The sequence below is a fragment of the Solenopsis invicta genome, chromosome 1 (genome assembly GCF_016802725.1).
Source record: "Solenopsis invicta isolate M01_SB chromosome 1, UNIL_Sinv_3.0, whole genome shotgun sequence".
In the NCBI taxonomy this organism is placed as follows: Eukaryota; Metazoa; Arthropoda; class Insecta; order Hymenoptera; family Formicidae; genus Solenopsis; species Solenopsis invicta.
The window spans coordinates 32,404,211-32,424,189 of record NC_052664.1 but is presented as its reverse complement, the minus strand read 5'-3'; the positions used below and the strand labels follow the sequence as shown (position 1 = coordinate 32,424,189).

At 31.4% G+C, this 19,979-nt stretch overlaps 1 protein-coding gene across 1 annotated transcript; it reads right to left on the bottom strand.

Annotated features, from left to right (window-relative positions):
- Window positions 1-346: 346 nt before the first annotated feature.
- On the bottom strand, window positions 347-18,646 carry LOC105198656 (cytochrome P450 4c3). Its single transcript, XM_011165448.3, has 8 exons — window positions 17,799-18,646; window positions 10,680-10,877; window positions 5,216-5,398; window positions 3,341-3,410; window positions 3,089-3,215; window positions 2,163-2,399; window positions 1,722-1,884; window positions 347-1,494 (listed from the first exon to the last, which is right to left on the bottom strand). The coding sequence occupies exons 1-8, from the start codon at window positions 17,986-17,988 to the stop codon at window positions 1,145-1,147; spliced, it is 1,518 nt and encodes a 505-aa protein (XP_011163750.1). The 5' UTR covers window positions 17,989-18,646; the 3' UTR covers window positions 347-1,144.
- Window positions 18,647-19,979: the final 1,333 nt, after the last annotated feature.

Genomic DNA, 19,979 nt, shown 5'->3' with positions numbered 1-19,979 from the left:
TTGTGCACGTAAAAAGGCTGGTGGACGGAAACATTTAAAACGCGGGTATAATTATTGTTCAGTTTTCTCTCTGGTAGTCCTATTGAAGACCGCAGATACAGTATAAGTACTTTCAGGGTGCGTTCCACTTAACGCTCGCAACACTCGTGGAATTATCTCATTCTTGTTTTTTGTCAAATATTATACAAGAACAAATAATGCTCGCGATCGTGGCGAGCATTAAGTGGAATGCGCCTACAGTATATACTCTGAGTCGATATCTTTAATCTGAAATGTAACAGTCATCCGTGATGCTGAATGTACGCGGCGATCTTTAAAAGCGAAGCTGCTTCGCTTTTATTGGTTGATTTGATAACTTTTTGAAATTGATAAATGTGAATTTATAAAAAAATTGATGGACGTTGCCATGTTGTATGTATTTCTGTCATGAACGAGTGACAACTATTTTACTTTGGCCAGACATACTGTATTTGTACAGTATGGCAGGCACAATTTGCTGGGATCTTCGTGCATGATTGTTGCAGATGAAACAGAAACGACCTGGAGGATTATTTCCTGTAGATCATTTACTGTATATTCTTAATTAATATACTTATAGTAGTATTCTTAATTTATGTACTTATAATCAACTTATAAAATTATAACTAATATTTATAACTAGTATAATTAATATTAATTTAAACCTAAGTTTTTTTAAATCCGCATAGATCGACGTCAAGATAAATTGAAAAATACTTTTTTGGAATCCTCGAAATGCAATAGAAGAATTTAAAGACAACTGAAATCTTTGATAACGAATGAAAATGTAAAGAAGTAATGTAAGGCAAAATAATATGAGAATAAAATTAGATCTAATTTTATTCTTTTATTTTATAAAAGAGTAAAATATTAATTTTAATTGAAATTGAACAGTTTATTTTATTTTTGAGAAATTAGAACATTATACAAAAGAAGAAAACAGCCAATTACATTGCCATCAAATGGGTGAATATCTTTCCAGTTTGCCTTACATTATTTCTTTACGTTATCATTTATTATTAAAGGTCTCAGTTGTGGATTGCAAAAAGAAATTTTCAGAAGGTGTAAAAAGAAAATAAATTTATCTTGACATCGATTCGAAGGAAATTAAATAGATAGGGAAATATTACATTTTATTATTCTCACGTGGGGTGATTTTGAGGCGTAGTCCGTTTGCGTTTACTAACACTAATTCGGATATGAAACGCAATTGGTCCTCTTTGTCGAGAGCCTCCACGTGATAGGCTTTTAACAGGGATAAGATGGCTACTTTGATTACTAACGTGGCAAATTTCCAGCCAATGCAATTGCGCGAGCCGGCGCTGAAGGGGATGAAAGCGTAAGGAGGTAGCTTAGGGCCGTCGGACAAGAATCGCTCTGGACGATACACGTGCGGCTCGGAGAAGTAACGTTCGTCGCGGTGTAGCAAGTAGGAGTTGATGAGAACCGTGGAACCCGCTGGAATTTGATTGCCCACTAAAAATGGATAAAGATATACAAATAAAAATTTGCATGCGTTACGCGTTTTTATTTATCGTATTATAAGTTAATTATCTGACAATTCGATGAAACAGTGCACTACTACTTGATATTAAAATTTTACATAAAAAATATTACAAAATATACTTGGTGCTTTTTTTACATTTTTAATGTTCTTTTCGGACTGTGGAATAATATAAATTGAAGATATGCAAGATACTTACTTATTTCAATTGGTTTATAAATTTGCCTCGCAATAAGCGGAGCTACTGGATACATTCTCCATTGCTCCTTGATACATGCTTCTAACCATGTTAATTTTTGTATATTTTCGAATGTTATCTCGTCCGTGCCTAGCACGTCGTTGTATTCGTCCAGAATTTTTTCCTAAAAAGAAAACATGGAAATGCTCAAGTTAAATTAATATTAAATGATAGAGGTTAAAAATTTGAATATATAATATATTTAATTTATTTAAATAATTCCAAGTAAAAAATAAGCAGTTTTAATTAGAATATTAAGAACAATTTGAATTGTTCGAATTTCAACAATCGGTGAAAGTTTGATCGATTTAAAGTTTAGACAGTTCAGACAATAAAGAAGTTTGGAAACGTAGTATATTTTACAGGTGTATAGTGAAAATGTAAACCTATGAAAAAATATACCTGATATTGAGGATGTCGTCCTAGTGCATAAAGTGTCCAAGATATGCTGGTGGCCATCGTATCGTGTCCAGCATACATAAATGTATTTACTTCTTCTCTAATGTCTTCATCCGAAAGAACTGTGCCATTATGCGACATTTCCAACAGCAAATCCAGCAAGGCCCGTCTCTTCTTCCTCGAATCGTTGAAGTTATTATCGCTTTTTGCTTTCCATTCTACTTTTCTTTCTGCGATTACCTGCAGATTAAACGATCGTGATAATGATTAAATTTTTCCAAAATGTTATTAAATTTTGTCGTACGAAACGTTTAATGTTTTACCAGAGAGTGAGTCTATACAGATCGAGAAACTATCGTTGACGCGACTATTGGTATCCGGAAAGCTAATAAAAATTATTTTGTGCAAATAAAAAGCAAAGGAATAAAACGACGTGTTGAGCGAAGAAATAATTTGAACGGGGTGTTCTCTTTATCTTAGGAAATGCATACACCTTTCTAAAGGGGGGAGAGGGAGGTCCAAAAAAAGATTTTTTATTTTATCTTGATCTAGACCGATTTGACAAAAATTAATTCAGTGCTGACAGTCAATGATACAAGCGCAAAGAGCGCTTATTCATTTATTTTTATTTCTCTTAGATTTTATTTTATTTTTTTGGAACTAGTGATCCGCTTTGCTTTCAATGTTGGGGCGAATCAATTTGCTTTTCTTAATTTTATCATTGTACAATAAGTATATATAATACAATGTTTATATATTATTTTATTATACAAAATTTAAACCCAAAGATGTAAAGATTAAGAATTTATTTAGTAAAACTTAATAATAAAATTAATCTTTTATTATTTTTGTACTTATGAAAAATATGATTCGATTTGCTTCGAGCTACTCTAGTGTTAGATTGGCCAACTCTTATAAAAAATTATTACCTTGTCAACAAATTTCTGTATAATTTTAATTAAGTGGTCGTGCTCTTGTCCCGTCTTGGTCAACTTGAAGATTGAATCAGATGATATCCATACATTTGTGAAGCGCATTTGTACGATTGATGCTAGCCTGAAAATTAGTAATAGGGCTTTTTTTAAATAAATTTTGGCGTACATATGTATGTGTGTATAAAAACACACACACACACACACACACACACACACACACACATATATATAGAATCGAGAACTTACTTGTCTACAGCCTTAACGTAATCGTTTTTGAAATTCTTTTGTGCATTAAGCTTGTAACCCATCGCAGTATCTGCAATAAAATTCGTAAAATTAAATTAACTATTAAAATTAAATTTAAATGAAAAATTGTATAATTTATGGAATAACATTCTAATATGAAGTATGCAATATTATTGATAAATTTTTTAGTAATTCAATAGTATAGTAATTAACATATAGCGTAAGAATAAGTAATTACACAAGCTTTATAAATATAGCATCATTGCTTCAGCGATAGAGAAAAAGGTGGTATTATGGGCAGAGTATTTTATCTTAGTTCTAACATTAAACAACGAGAATAAAATGATATCTCTAATGATTTTGAATGCACCCCTATAGAGTAACAATTGATTTATTGAAGAATTATTTTGATATGAAAATCTCGATACTATCCATCCTATCCTGTATTACCAGAACGATTCTATGATCATGTCTCATGTATAACAAATGTTATACTATTGAATAACTTTGCACAATTCGACATGTGTATAGCTGAATAAAAAGTTAAATAACAAAAAAACTCGAGTGTATTGACAATATTGACATATGTACATTCGTGTGATAACACTCAAGTTTGAAAACTATGAGGAAGCGCATGTAATTAAATGTTAAAATGTTTCTTGAAAAAGTTTTGAAATGCTCAAAAAAGTAAATATGCCTTGTAACAATCTATTAATTAGCTATTGTAGAATTGACATATTAGTGCCACCATATAACGGCAGGCTACTAAACAAATGATTTTGTAAGTAATTATTAGCAATTCATCATTTAATAACAGATAATACGGGTGCTCATATAATCGACGCCCTATATATCAGTTATACCATTTTCTTCTCTTCTTAATCATTTACGATAATTAACTAGTAGATCGTACAAAAACAGTACATCGTAACAAAAACGTAAGAAGATTTAAAAAAAATGATCAAAACGTGCGCGAAAGTGTATACATTTACAATCCACATGGAACAAAATTACGTCTGTCATTGATCTCACGAATAAGTCCTAAAGTGTTTAAGTATTTATTTTAATTGGGGCAGTTGAAGGCCGCTATAAAAATCATTTGTTACATTATTTGTGTCGATTCTATTTATTTGCATTAATATTTATCTTGCATCTTTTTTTAAACATCATTCATGCGATAAAAAGTATTTTAATCGGAACAATTGAAGGCCGCTGTAAAAATCATTTGGTGCATCATTTGTGTCGACCCCATTTATTTGCGTTAATATTTATCTCGTATCTTCTTTTTTTAAACATCGTTCACGCGATAAAAATGCGCCATATTCATATCGGAACGGAAAAAAATGAGAAAACGACAGTCTTACTACGTCGTCTTAAAGATACGAACTCGGACAGAAGCATCGTTATTGTCGGACTGAACTGAAAGAAAAGACTCGAATCACGTTGTTGCTCGCGAATCACGCTAATTTCGACGTTGAAAGTATTAAGAATGACGAAAGGTGCTCATTTACTGACGATTAAATTTTCGGAATTTCGAGACAAACTTATATATTTTGACAGAATTTTTTGATATACCCTGTTCACAGTGTGTCATACCTGAAAAGTCGTTGATACATACGTACACTTTCTTTCAAGAAATGTGCAATATAATTATGGAATATATTAATAAAGTGCTCAACGCCGCGATTTATTAGAAAAGGATCGCCCCTTCGTGTAATTAGTACAGTCCCGAAATTATTTTAATAGAATCATCGAGTTAAAAGCTACAAATTATTGTTAGCGTTATTCTCAAATGTCCTCGTCTTGTGAAGGCAGCATCTTTTTTGTGGAGTCGTTACATTTTTTGTACCTTTGGTACGAGAAGTTTGAGCTCACCGCATATTATGTCGAGGGCGGCGCGTTTCGCGTAAGGAACTACATCAAAACATTTTCCTATTTCTTTCTCAAGGCAGGACATTAGAACGCCTATCTCTTCTTTTGCAGTCTTGAAGTATACTTCGAGGAGACCGCTGTGAAAGGTCGGTGTCAGTAACTTCCTGCGAAAGTGCCATTTCTCACCTGAAAAAGACAATAACGTTCATAAATGTGCTATACTTTGTCCACGCGTTAATATCGAAATAGCAATTTTATTTTATGATACATACTTTTTTATGGGTGCAATATTAATTTTTTTTTTTATTTTTTTTTATTGGTGGTCTAGCTATGGGTTTTAATGGGTTTTAATTCAATATAGTAGAATAAGAATTATAAACTACATTTTAATATTACTCAATGTTTATACTGTATAATAAAAGTGCAATAAGATCAAATACGTCAAGAATATTTTTATTCTTGTTACTAGAAACCCTTTTTGAGAGGGTGCCAGTATTAAAAAATTTCTCTAAGGGATGTAATTTGAATAATATTTAATATTTTACATTGGCGTTTAAAATTGAATATGAAAAATTGACAATTTGCAATGATGCGCAAAAGAGAGTCAAGACAAAGATATTATTTCTGGGGCAACGAGTCAAGAATATTTATAGTATGGAACATATAGCGAATGCGGACGCGATAAACGAGAGATCCGATGGGACGTTTTGAAATTTTATTTTTATTTATCGCGTTTACGATACGTATTACGACATGCTTGCATTTGCGGAATAAAAATAAAAACTTTCAAAGAAGATGAGCGTTCCAATACCGAGATTAATAACAAACTAATCAAATAATAAATATGTGTGGATTTTTGAAACATTGTATACGTGATATTACGTAAAATCCTCTTCATAAAATTACACTGACGTACTCGATTTTTGCGTGTACATCCAAAGAGAGATAGCGATTGATAATATTCTCTTTTTTTTTGATAAAAGAATTTTATAACAGCTATGAAGCTATTTTTTCTTCAGCTAGTGTCAACATAGAAAAACAGTTTTACATTCTGTGACGAGCATAGATCAACGGAACACGAAGGTTCACTGTAATTTAAATGAGAAAAAGATAGCCAATACACATTGTAATGAGTTAAGGTTAAAAGATTGCAATTTTTATACAAAAGACTTTTAAATATTTAAATATTTTCAAAAGGCATTAAATAGCGAAGCTGAAAGAGCTCGCTTGATCCTTATCGATAACCATTTAAATCCGATTATAAAATAGAACTTGAACTATCTATAAATGTGCACTTTTACGAGCAAATCTTAGTTTGATTCAAATAAAAATGATTGATGCAACATTTCAATATAGAAATTTCATGATAAGACTTATGTAAAGTTTACATTATCATTCGTTATAAGTGGAACGCATCCCCCATGTGTTGTTGTTCGAAAGCATTCATTGAGTGCGTGCAGATAATTTCTAAATGCAACAAATTGCACTTCCAGTTTTAGATGTAAAATAGATAAAATATAAAAATGCGATATTTTTTTAATCTTATGAGACTTCAAATTTCACGGGTTAATTTAGATTCTGACAAACTTTAATTTAAAGGATATATCGGAATAAGAAGAGTAATTTTGGGTTCGCGCGTAATTAATCGTTATATGGGGCAAAATATCCACCCATATAAAAGAAAATTTTGTGCCAAGTTTTATTTCATAAGACCCTCATAATTTCGAAATTTTGCAAGAAATGTAATTTTTTATTCATATTTTTTTGCTAAATCTAAATTAATTTTTACAAAAAAAAAATTAATGATTATAAAGGATATTCATATACATAAACTCCAATTTTTTTGTCGTTCTTTGCTAAAGATTCTGTTTTTAAAAAATTTAAAATTTTTTAAATCGCATTATCTCTTGATCTAAAATATTGACGATTTAAAAAAAAATTTAGTGGATATGACATATTATATTCAATACTTTTTCAGATTTTTTAATTTGGTGGAACGTTGAAAAAAAACCGATTTTTTAAATTATTTTTTTTTATCTTTAATGCATCCGATTAACATATATTAAGTTGTTATTAAATACAATTATCTTCGATTACACAACTGCAAACAGTAGTATAAAATTATAGAGTTTATGTAATTTAAACTATGAAATTTCAAGTTTTTTTTAGTCGGAAAAATTAATTTAACTGATTTTAGCAATTTTTTTATTTTCTGCAAATATATATCAATTTTTAACTTTATCAAGCACATAATACATATGATAAACTTAGCTTGTACCAACATAACGGCAAGAGAGTTAAGGTTTTCTGTCTACAAAGTTGTTAGACCTTTGTAGATGAAAAACTAAATTCGCTTTATATTGATAAGTTTCTATTAATTCACTTCCTAAAAGTATACTTATGCAAATAAAGAAATAAAAGCAAAAATTCATGGCACATAGTGTATTTCTTTCATTGTTATTATATAAATAGAAATGTGTCAGTTTTTATCATTGTCGTCGTTTATCACAGGATTAACTTTTTCAACATTAAAAAAATTTGGTTAACGCTTCCGCTGGTCTTACAATACGAGACAAATATCTCACATGCGTCAAGTTATATGTAATTGCTGCAATATGTGAACGAGACAAATATCTTGCATGCGTCAAGTAATATATAATTGCTGCAATATGTGAACAACAGCCAACTGTTTTTAGTCCATTAGCATATTCGCACGTGTAACGTAAGATACCAGCTTTTCCGATATTATTTAGCGCGTATTCTACATAACGCTTATAGGTTTTCCGATTAATGTGTCGCGATCTGACTTCGAATTTAACTATGCTTTTCTTTTAAAAAATTAGCATTTATGATTCCGTTATCGTCTATAATCTCTGTCGAATAAGAAACTGCTTCTTGTGATAACTGATAAGAGCCTGTAAATAAAACTTTTAGGTCATTCTCTGTCATTTTTGGAAAATCCATTAACTCAGTTGAAGATAGTTTCTGAAAAGGCAATTTTTGTCGACTCTATCGTTTTATTTTTACTTCTATTCCTAAGAATTGGCAACGTTTCTTTTTAAAACCATTTGCTTCATAACTTTTTCATAAATGCCCACCTCTGAATTTAAACGCTTACGAAAAGTATTAATGAAAAAGCAGGCTATTTTGCAATAAGAATCAGCACTACATAGTAATTTGTTTTCTAACTGATGATTGATGAAGAAGCTTGAATTTTTGTCGAATTATTCTGTGCACAGCCTTAATCACGCAACTTTGTAATTAAACGAGATTCGAGCTTCAAAATTCTGCATTAACAATATGCAATTTAATTATAGTATAGTATATTTGGTGAAACATTTACTCTTCGAATTTTTTTATGACCTTAAGCTTACTACGTTTAATTTGGCTTTTGTATTTAGTTTCAAATTAGTTTTATTTATTTTTACTATTTTTCAATACATTTATTAAATAAAGAAAATTAATTTTTCTGACTGAAAAAAATTGAAATCTCATAGTTTAAATGATGTGAACTTTATAATTTTATACTACTGTTTGCAGATGTGTAATCGGAGGTAATTTTATTTAAAAACAATTTAATATATGTCAATCGGACTTATGACTGAAAAATAATTTTAAAAATCGCTTTTTATTTTTTTGTCGATACGTTTCACCAAACTAAAAAAATCGGAAAGAGAATATAATATGTCATATGACTTATCCACTAAATTTTTTTAAAAATGGCCAATATTTTAGATAAAAAAAAATGCGATTTAAAAAATTCTAGATTTTTTAAAAACAGATTTTTCAGTAAAAAAACGACCAAAAAATTAAAACTTGGATGTACATAGATATCCTTTATAATCATGAATTTTTTTGTAAAGATTAAATTAGATTTAGCGGAGAAAAAAATATTAATAAAAAAATCAAATTTGTTGCCATATCTCAAAATTGTCGGGGTCTTTTGAAATGAAACTTGGCACAAAATTTTCTTTTCTTTGGATAGATATTTTGCTCTATATAACGATTGATTACGCGCGAGGTCCAAAATCACTCTTGTTATTTCTTTTAAATTTAAACTTAAAATTTATTTTTAATTAAATTTTTAAAGATTTATTTTTAGAATAAGAGAAACAAGGTTTCTTTAATAAAAAAAATATTTTTTCTTAGTAACTTGGAAACAATTGAGCGCCAGTTTCTCTCTGCCAATCTCTCTGTCTTATTATTAATAATCATTATAAAATAATATACTTAGAATTTCTAGTACGCTTGGTTTATGCGAACCTTTGCAAACTGCCTGAACAGTTATAAAGTGTTTCAAAAATTAATTTGTAATTTGATATCAACAGATCGATTAAGATCGATTAAGATCGTCCACCTCATACTCATGCGTAAAATTTTAATATTTAAATAGCCACTATCATTAATCTAAAAAAGCGTATAGAAATCTTTAATTTATCTTGGTTCATCTTGAGAATCACTTTTTTATAAAACAAAAAAAATAAAAGAAATGGCCAAATATAAGCAAATATTATGTACTTTTATAATAATGGATTTATTCTTCTTAATATTATTGTATAATATCTCTTGAAAATTGTACAAGAACGTTTCAACTAAATAACATTAATAAATTAGATAAATAAGAATAAGTCAATAAGAAGAAAATTGTCAATTTATAAATGGTCTTCTAGCCGAATATCTTTCAGAATTCAATTTTACATTGTTTTTATATTTTTTAAGTCAAATTTGTAATTGTCTTGCATTAGTTGTACATTTTTAAGCTGACGAACACCAAGTACGATTGAAAATGTTCATGTAGAATTTTTGTAAAGAGAATAAATTCATTATTTTAAAAGTACGTCCATTCATATTTGTTTGTATTTGGCCACTTTACTACATTTTTGTTTTATAACAAATAACGAGCATTATTGACATATTACGTTTTTATAGTTAAAAAATTTCTGATATTATGATATCAGTCTTTATTTTCTCGAATTTTATATATTATATTTAAAGAGTTCTTCGAAGATTTGACAATCTGTCTAAGAATTATGTGGTAGTAGCCTCATAACTAGTAATATTCTATAGTGACAAACTTTCTTTAGATTGCAAAATCTAATTCTATAATATAAACCTCTCTTTTATATGATTTAATATTTTTATCGAATCTTGGATCTACTTGATTACAATATTTATTTTGATGCAAATTTATACATGGATTGAATAGAAATTGAAATACGCAGCGGACGTTCGTGAATGAAACACAATGTATAAAGCCATTTATTCGCTGCGCAGTATGTATCATATATTAGTTGTTTATCTCATACAAATCGCAAAATTTATGCAGCATAATTCGAATCTGCCATAATTCAAAATCTCTCGAGAATATTTTGTCCAGTCACTTTTTCTATTAAGATGCATGACAATTATTAATCTTTATTAGCATTGCGACCGTGAATAGCATTGTTATAAAAGATAAATCACTTACCACTACTGGTCAACAAACCGGTACCCAACCAAGGTTTTAGATACGCATACTCCAAGCTTTTGTCGATATGCGTGCTACTGCTAAGTAAAGGCTGCACGGCCTCTATTCTGTAGAGAAAAATAAAGGGTCGAAGACCAACCCAGACCAGATAAATGTCGCCAAACTTGTATGCCCATTTCACCAATTTTTGGAAGAACTCTGAAATAGACAAATTAATCAACGAATTTCAAACAAATATGTCAAATTATATCCTAATATATTATTTTGAATTATCATTGAAAGTGGAAATCGAAAAATTTAGACGTAGTAAAATTTTTTATTGGATCTTACATTTATTTAATAAATTGCTGTATATAATTTACACAGATTGCCGATACTTTCGCCGACTTACGTACATTATAGCTACCGCTACGATAGAACTTTGTACCTCTTACAAAAAAAAAAACTACAGAAATATGAAAAAATTACTGATATAATTTGATAAGGGAACTTCTAGTAACGTATAAATCATAAAACTTTAATGAGCATTCTTTTTCTACTGTGCGAGATTACCGACTTAACTACAGTATCATTTAGATCGTATTAGGTACATATGTACTCAGTATGGCTTACCTAAGCTTTGAGATTATTTCTAACTTTTGTATTTTACACACACACACACACACACACAATATTGATATAGTAATTAATTTAGTGAAATACTTATTAGTGCTTCTTTTTAAGGGGAGTAGTAAACAAATTAATGTCAAAATATAAAAATAGTAAAAATACTAAAAAAAAAAACTTTAATTTCCTTCTTTAATTTCCTTCTTGCATCGTAAAATAAATATTTTTTAGTTCTCTTTTAATTTAATACATATATTTTCAAGAAAACATTTACTGATTGGAACGTTTCGAAAAATTTCCAATTCTTTTTATGTGACATTTTACATTGAATAGATATTTGATTTTCATCAAGTCTACACGTGTCGTTTGTTATTGCATTTATGACGTTTTCCGCGAAGATCATCTTTAATCATTCGCGGTCACTGACCCACGACGTCGTGCAGAAATAGACTTACATCTTCGTGTCTGACCAATAATCGCGCTATTATCGCAGCTCTAGATCCTTTTTACTGATGCGAACCTCGACCTTCGTGAAAGAGAGAAGAAATGTGATGATGTAAAAATATTAAATTAATTTAAATATAATATGACACGGATGGAAAAAAAAACAAGAAAAAAGATGAAGATTCAAGGGGAAAAAAATATCAATGTAGAACAAGTTTTATCAGAACGAGAAATGAAACCAGAATGAGATGATTGATAAAAAAAGAGTGTGAGATACAAAACTAATAATATAAATAAAACGATGAGTAATAAAAAATAATATAAATGATGTATAAGAATATTAACACTTCCAGAAGTGGATTTAAAAAAAATAATTGCTCAAAGAAATTGCGTAAAAATATCAATGACATGTGTACGTAACACGATCCTAAAAGGAACATTAAGTAATGGAAGGAATGATAACAAAAAGAAGAAATAACAATACAAACATAGGCATGCTAGTTAAAAAAAAATCACAACTACTTAATTCTAAAACAATACACTAGTTTTGAAACAATATTTCAGCTATAGTATACTTAACTCATTTTTGATTGCTTATAGCTTTCATAAAAATGAGCATGTTATAATAGTTTTTCAATTGAAAGTTTTCTCAATCGAAACGCCATACATAAATGAATATAGCGGTAACAAACAGATACATGTATTTTTATTAATATAAAAGCTACAATAATAAAAAAGAAAGAAAAATTTTAAAAATCATTGTTTTCAAACATTTATACAATTTTTTTTTTTTTAATTAAGATAGAGAGCTTTTTAATGTTGCGAAAACTTTAAATGTAAAGAAGAAGATACTATAATCTTAATAAAATTACTCTTAGATGTGACGTATGAGACCTTTGATCGTTATTGTTTAAAGATTATTCGCTGTGATTATTAAGTAAAGAACTAGAAAACGTATATAAAATCACGTAAGAAATATTATTGGAGACTGTTGTTGACTCTTTTTTAATTTGTGTTGCATACATCACAATTTTATCTTATTCCAATTATTGTATGTTAAACAGTTTATTTATAAAATAAATAATGAAACGTTTAATAGATATTTTGCAGAACTCTATTTTAGTGAGTCAAAATCTATTTTTTTAAGACGCTGAGAGGGAGGGGTGAGAGAGAGAGAGAGAGAGAGTGAGAGTGAGATGGGGAAAATCAAGAGCGCAGCGGCGGGGAAGAGAGAAATCTCACTGCACGTGCAGCGAGTTGACGGTCGCAAAGCTGACCGGACGTTGACCGGTTGAAAATGTACCGCGCGTGGACGATGAATGTAAAAGGCAAGAAGGGTAGAAAGAGAGTGGGAGAGAAATATATAGAGAAAAAGACAGACAAAAAAGAAAGGCGTCACTCTAAAAAGAGCGGAAGATTCTGTCGAAGACCTTGACGTACGAGACATCGAGCGTCCTTCAGACGATGGAAAACTTGACGGCCTATTTCAGTAGTATCAGATACGTTGCCTTTCGGCTCTCTTCCCACCCCACTCTGTCGCATCGCCGTCGCGAAATTAAACAAAAAATAATTATGATATAATATAATGAAATAACATTGTGCTTATTCCTCATGTGTATCGTATCTTGGATGCAGCACGCGTGTTTAAAAGACGTCTTTAAGAGATTTTTTAACGTTTCGTCAATGCGTGCTGTCTGGGATAAGTCAAAAAATTAGATCACATGTAGGATCAAAAAATAAATAAATATCAAATTCATGTTTACTCTTTGAATGATTAATTGTTATTCGCTTAAGTTTCTTATTTATTATTTTTTTCTTAAAAGAGTTGCTCCATTCTAACGTCATGTAATTTCCGCCTGCATTTATACAATATAAAATTACAGTAAATAAGTTTAATCATTGGTAATAATATTTTTTTTTTTTTTTATATTGTTATCTAACGATTGCCAAGTTAGTTTTTAAGCTTTTATTTCCCAAAAGCTTCAATTTTCAATTCGTTCCTCTTTGAAAGCGCGCAATGAGTGACAATAAAGTTGACCGAAAAGAATTATCGGTCAACGGTCTTGTAGTTGGACAATTTCAGACTAAAGGTCAATCGATATACATCATTGCTAATCCCACTTTGCGCTTTGCGCATGTATGTCAATAACAATCGTCTGATAATGATCTTTTAGCAGGAAGTGTTACCACCGCGTGTTAATTGGGTCGCGTTTTGCGCCAATCGTTCCATAATGTTTTTTTCATTGCTTTTATTTATCTATTGGAGCAGACGCACGAATTAAAGCATCACAGCGTCTACATTCTATTTTCTTTTCTAGGACGAGGTCTAGTCCCAGTCTGGCAGAAAATTATCCTTTGATAGGCCAGTTTGATCACGTAAGATCCAAGTGTTTCGTCTTTTACTTTTTTGTTTTTACGAATCCTGCCGGCGATGCTCTCTCTTTTTGTCCTCCCTCTTCCCGAAAACGAGAGAGAGAGAGAGAGAAAGAGGGGATAAAAAGAGACATCGCCGAAAATTGCGTGTAATTACGCGCCGCTACTCAGACTCGAGCGACCTCGACCCGCTTCTTCCTCTTCCTCCTCTTCTTTTTTTCCGCTTTCATCTCTTTACGCGTGCGACGGCCAGACGCAGATTATCATTGGTAGACTGGGATAGCTCGTGAATCACATTTCTTTTCTTTCTTCATCCCCTATCGCGCGTGTCTCTCTATGTGAATGTCACGCGAGATTGTCTTATATCATCTTATATCGCAATAATCGGTTTGATTGTTTTAACGGAACAAATGTATAATAAAATCTTGTTTTTTTTAACCTTTGAACGTCTGGAGAACACATCTGAGAAAGAAGTGACTCTACTCGTTTTACGTTCAATTGAAACGTTATGTAATGACGTATGATTCAAACAGAGTGGAAATCTTTTTAAAGTATATATTTTACAGATAAGTTATCGAGAGTACACTTCGCATAGAATTTCTTTATATTTACACAAGCAGAAAAATATTCCCCTACTAAGAAAAGCGATTATTCATTATTTATGTAGTTTTTTTTCCTTTAAGCAGCGATTATCTTTATGAAGAAACTTTCTCGATAAGAGTGTTAAAATAAACACATTATTTATTTGAAACACGTAATATTTACTTAAACTTTTGTGTGCAATTACTTGAAAATTAAGTAAATATTACTTACTTTAAATATTTTATATCATATATTTGCAAGTATATCACGAGTTTATTGTAAACATGAAATTTATTTAAAATATATTCTGACATCTAGTAATTTAGCAGTTTAATAAATTGTTTTACATATATTTATTAAACATAAATATGTTACAAAACAGGTATAACTTGTGTTTTATACCATGCTACTATGTGTAATAAAGATATAAAGAACGATCCAGTAAGAACTTATTAGATAAGTTATTAGATAAGTTAAAGTAAAAATCTGATTTGCTTTATTGATTTTTCTTCAATACAATTTTATAATATTCTTTGAAAGAGTATAAATTCTTTTTTTAAATATATAGTAATAAGTTTTAAAATTTGTGATGAGTATATTTTGAGACAATTATCGAGAAAATATTCTTTGTTCAAAATAACTGTTAAATAACTAGAGAAGAAAAGTAAATTGGGCAATCACTTTTCTTAATAATAGAATTGATATTTATTTGTGTGTGCACACTCTAGGAAACTATCGGGATAAACTAGAAAAGACAATTTATGTGTCCGCATGTAGGGTGAATTATTTAATTTCTTATGCGTAAAATGTTAATGTTTTCATGTACGCGAAAACATATCTTCTTTGTATGCATAAAAGGATGGAATATAAATAATATAAATATATGTGCTTTGACGAGGTTATGCCATTAACAATCATCATTGAACTGGTTTTGTTTGTCATAAAAATTTATTTTCTGTCTCGTGAAGTGCTGACTTAATTTACATACAACATATCCTATATACATTGCATTTTTCTTTCACTAATGCCGTTTATGGTTAGCCGTAAATTAACTTGTTATCAAGGATGTATTTAAGAAATGCGGTTGGAATTAAATTCAAACATTTTCATTAGTTTCTATACACAATTTTTGACAAATATGAAATATGAATCTCGTTAAATAAAAACTGTTTTATTAATTTATAAGAATATTTACTAATTGAATATTTATTTAATAATTTTTGACGTGTAATATTAAGTAATTTAGTTGTTCTGCGTGATCATATAAAAGCAAATATAAATTTGTTTCTTTTAAATAATTTTATACGATATAAAATACTTTGTGGAATTATTCAAACAAAATTTGTAAGTACTCACGAATGGACGAATATGATCGTCCAGATTATCTTGATCAGTTGCAGGTGTCTTATTTGACCAAGGCAGCGGCCAGCACGTGTTTGTCCTCAATATTTCTCGTTACATTGCATTCTCGTTGTTGCAGAATAACCCGTGTGAATTTTGTAAGCACCAAAGTCGTCGTTAAACCTTTGAATGGATTTGTGGATTCAGCAATGTAGATATAAGAGGCGATTCGTCGTGAATCCCAACTCGCATCACCTTGCCGATCGAAAGTTAAACTTACTAAAGCTATAAAACTATGTAAAATTATCATTCAAAATTCGGAATTCTTAATGTAATAAATCGATGATTGTATTACATCGCAGAGAGTATCGCGAAGTTAATTGATTGCGGAAAAAATACACTAACTATTAACCATAGCTTGTAATAATAATTTTGTTTATGTTTGAAAGCGAAAGTTGACTTTATTTTGAAACGATACTCAAGAGGTAACATAGTAATTTATATTTATTTTAATGGACACATCGCGTGACGTGGGATATGCCAAGTGTACCCTCGATATGCAAATATAGCATTCGTCATTCCAGAAAAAAACACGAATACAGCTTGTGTTTATATAATATTTGCTTATTCGATTAATTTCAACTGGCGATTTATGCTGTGAGAGGCCATTTCTCAAATATGTTATTAAAGCAAATACGAAGTCGTTCTTAAACTTCCTTTTTTTCTTAAATTATTTTTTTTTTATATTTTTTCTTATATATAATGGAAATGATATATGATAGAATATTGATGCTACTTATCGAAACTAATAAATCTGCTTACCTAATTCTTTTGACTTTAATATTTTTTATGATATTTTTATGCTGATTTATGTGACAAAGAAGTCCTTTACATGTGAACAGTGCGTCTTCTCACGTTGACGAAGAGCCATCGCTTTTTGAAAGCATTACGTGTCGTAGGAGAAGATAGATTTAATCTATAATATTTAATGCTTAGATCAAATAGTTTATTTTATCTTTCTAAAACGAAATATTTGTTTGCTGAAAGCAAGCCACTCTATGAAAAATAAAGTTTAACTTTTTATTTTTTTATAACCAACGTTGCAAAGATGAATGAACATTTATATTCTTTTTTATTTTCAATAATTTAAAGCTGAATGTAAGAAGGGTGTTAGTATGCAATATTAATGCGATTTTTCGCATTAAGTCACTCATTATCACGTAGATAATTGCGCGCTCATACAGAGTGCATATTCGATTAAATATTACATATTTATATGTATATGTGTTTGTGTAAGTACACACACATATATCTAATTGAAGTACGATAATTAATAGTAAGAGTGTTCATTAAAAGAAATAAACATATATATATTATATCTCTCTTGACATTATTATACTGTAAAAATTGGACTATGAGAATTCTGAAGTGCATCCTTAACACATATTTAGCAAGCATCATAAAAAAGAATTGTGTATTTCTTTATATATATAAATTTCTTTAATTGTATAGCGTACTTTTAGCCTTTCAACGTTCCGCGAATTATTTTTTTCTATATCAGTAACTTGTTTTACAATACCCGTTCTTAAGTAAATTTACATTATTATTAATTAATTAATTAAATTTAATGTATCTATTACTTGCGTAAACTTAATAGATTTAAATTTTACGTCATTTTGAACAGAGTATTCAAAGTATAGATCGGTTGTTCATTGATGGTCGATTATTAGACGTTTGATGGAGTTTATGCATTGCGATCGTGAAAGGGCTTACCTTCTTGCGTACAGTTGAGCTGATAAGCGTTGCCGATGACAGGCATTGCGGTGGGATAGGGCACCTTCCTCAAGGCGTACAGAAATTTCATACGTTGTAGTAGCAGGACGAAGAACAGAGAAAATAGGCAGAAAGATAGAGAAACGGTCACCCAGGATCCTCCTGCCAAAAGGATCTCCGCGATAGCCATGTTCGATGCACTTGATCAACCGTTCGATACTTGCTCGTTATTATCAGGCAACTCTCTCAATAGGGTGCTCGCACAGCGAAATTTTTCACGCAAACCCGAAAAAAAAAGAAAAGAAAACGGTAAAGGTTACGTCGGGAGACTTTAAATATACTAAAGACTGGATACTTTTAACTTTTACGGTAAGACTCTATGTCTCTCACCGTGAGCGATCGTAGAGCAAATCAAAAAAGAGAGAGAGAGAGAGAGAGAGAGAATGATCTTATCGCGGAAGCGTTGGCCGGCGTTCTGAGCGAAGGACGCGATCTTAGACACTAGTAGAGTTGGCAAGTGAAATCTCGCGTGGGGAAAGCGAAAAGCGCAAAGAGTTTTGCGTCGCGCAAGTGTAAGAGGAAACAACGTGGGATTTCTTTCAACCCCAAGAGCGAGCCGAGCGGAGCGGAGCGGAGCGGAGCGGTACGCGCGAGACTGAGTTTGCACTCCGCGACGCCCTGAAGTTACAATGCATGATCGGTGCGGAAGAGTCGCCCTTATATATACCACTGGAATGTAGCATGCCAGCTCTACCACCACACACAATAGGAACGGCGAACGCGCGTGTGCGTATATAAAGTCTCGCAGATCGGAGCGCGTATTATTCAACACGAGTATCCGTTACACGCGTGTGTAGAACGGCCTCGTAGAAAGAAATACACACGAGTGCTCGAACGCGTATCCCTGCCAGCTGCGCGGCGCCGCGCCGCTCGACTCTCCCGCTCTTTCTCTCTATAAACTTCACTCGATGAACGACGGATTCATCTCAAGATTTACACGTGGTGGAAAGAGAGCGACGGATTAGATGAATAATCTCGGTCAGCAACGGTGTCATTGTCACTGACTTTTTGTCATACGCCTGCTTCTACGCAGGGCCGGGGCAAGGCGGGTTGACGCCCGGAATCAACGAATGAAGAACGTGCTCTCCTCCTCCATCGTACGCGTTTTTAATATAATTAAGATATTATTAAACACAAGTATTAATATACACTCGGCGTGAGAACTAGACAAATTTTCTTTCTGCTTTTCGCAGAGTTGAGACCGCAGTTGCCAAATATTTCTATAGACGCCCGCATTAGAATTTTTTGGTTTTTTTATAATTTTTTTAAGGATTTTTTTAATTATTCATTATTTTTTACGCATTACACCAATTACCAAATTTACGGTAACGTAGGCTTGTGGAGAAGTTCAGGTTTGACTGTATTTAACCACCTTTATCCATTGCAGAAAACTGTACATGTCCAGGTTTCAAATGCGGTTTCTTGCGATGCTAAACCTGGAATTTAGGAGGCTTTATCTGTACACGAGTTTTTAAAAGTAATCGGCACCAACTACATTTTCATCTCTACGTTTTCATGCTTTCAGAAAGTAACTTGGAGAAAGTAGATTCAAATTATTCAGATTAATAATTTGAACGATACCCCGTTCTATTGATAAGCCAACAAATCTATTATGTAGAAACAGGAAGGGTTAACGAAATACAAAGAGTAATGACTAAACTTGGCATGCTGTCTGAAAGACAGTTGCAGTCAATTACAATTAAACCCCCCCTGTGGGTTTCGCGATTTTTGAAACTCACATGTGCCGTTTCCCGAATTTCGCCGGCTTAAGTCTATCCTAGACCGCCTATAGTCTCGTGCCGGCCCTGGATTTCCATCTCCTCGTAGCAAAAACGTTTTACATTCTCACCGGAATGTACCGGTGAGAATGAGCAGGGGAAGAGGGAGATATCTCAACTTAAATTTATCGTGAAGGATATGACGTTTGGTGATAATGCAAAATATTTCTGATAACAGTGAAACGTGCATGTCCACGCGTGGTGAGCAGGCGTTCCGCTTATCCGCGATATAGTCTCTTTTTCTGTAGTTTTATCTCCCTTGAAACATCTAAGGTGCACGTGAATATGGAGCATGTAAAAAGTATAACGTTACAACTGTATTTTCACGCAAAATTGTGCTAAT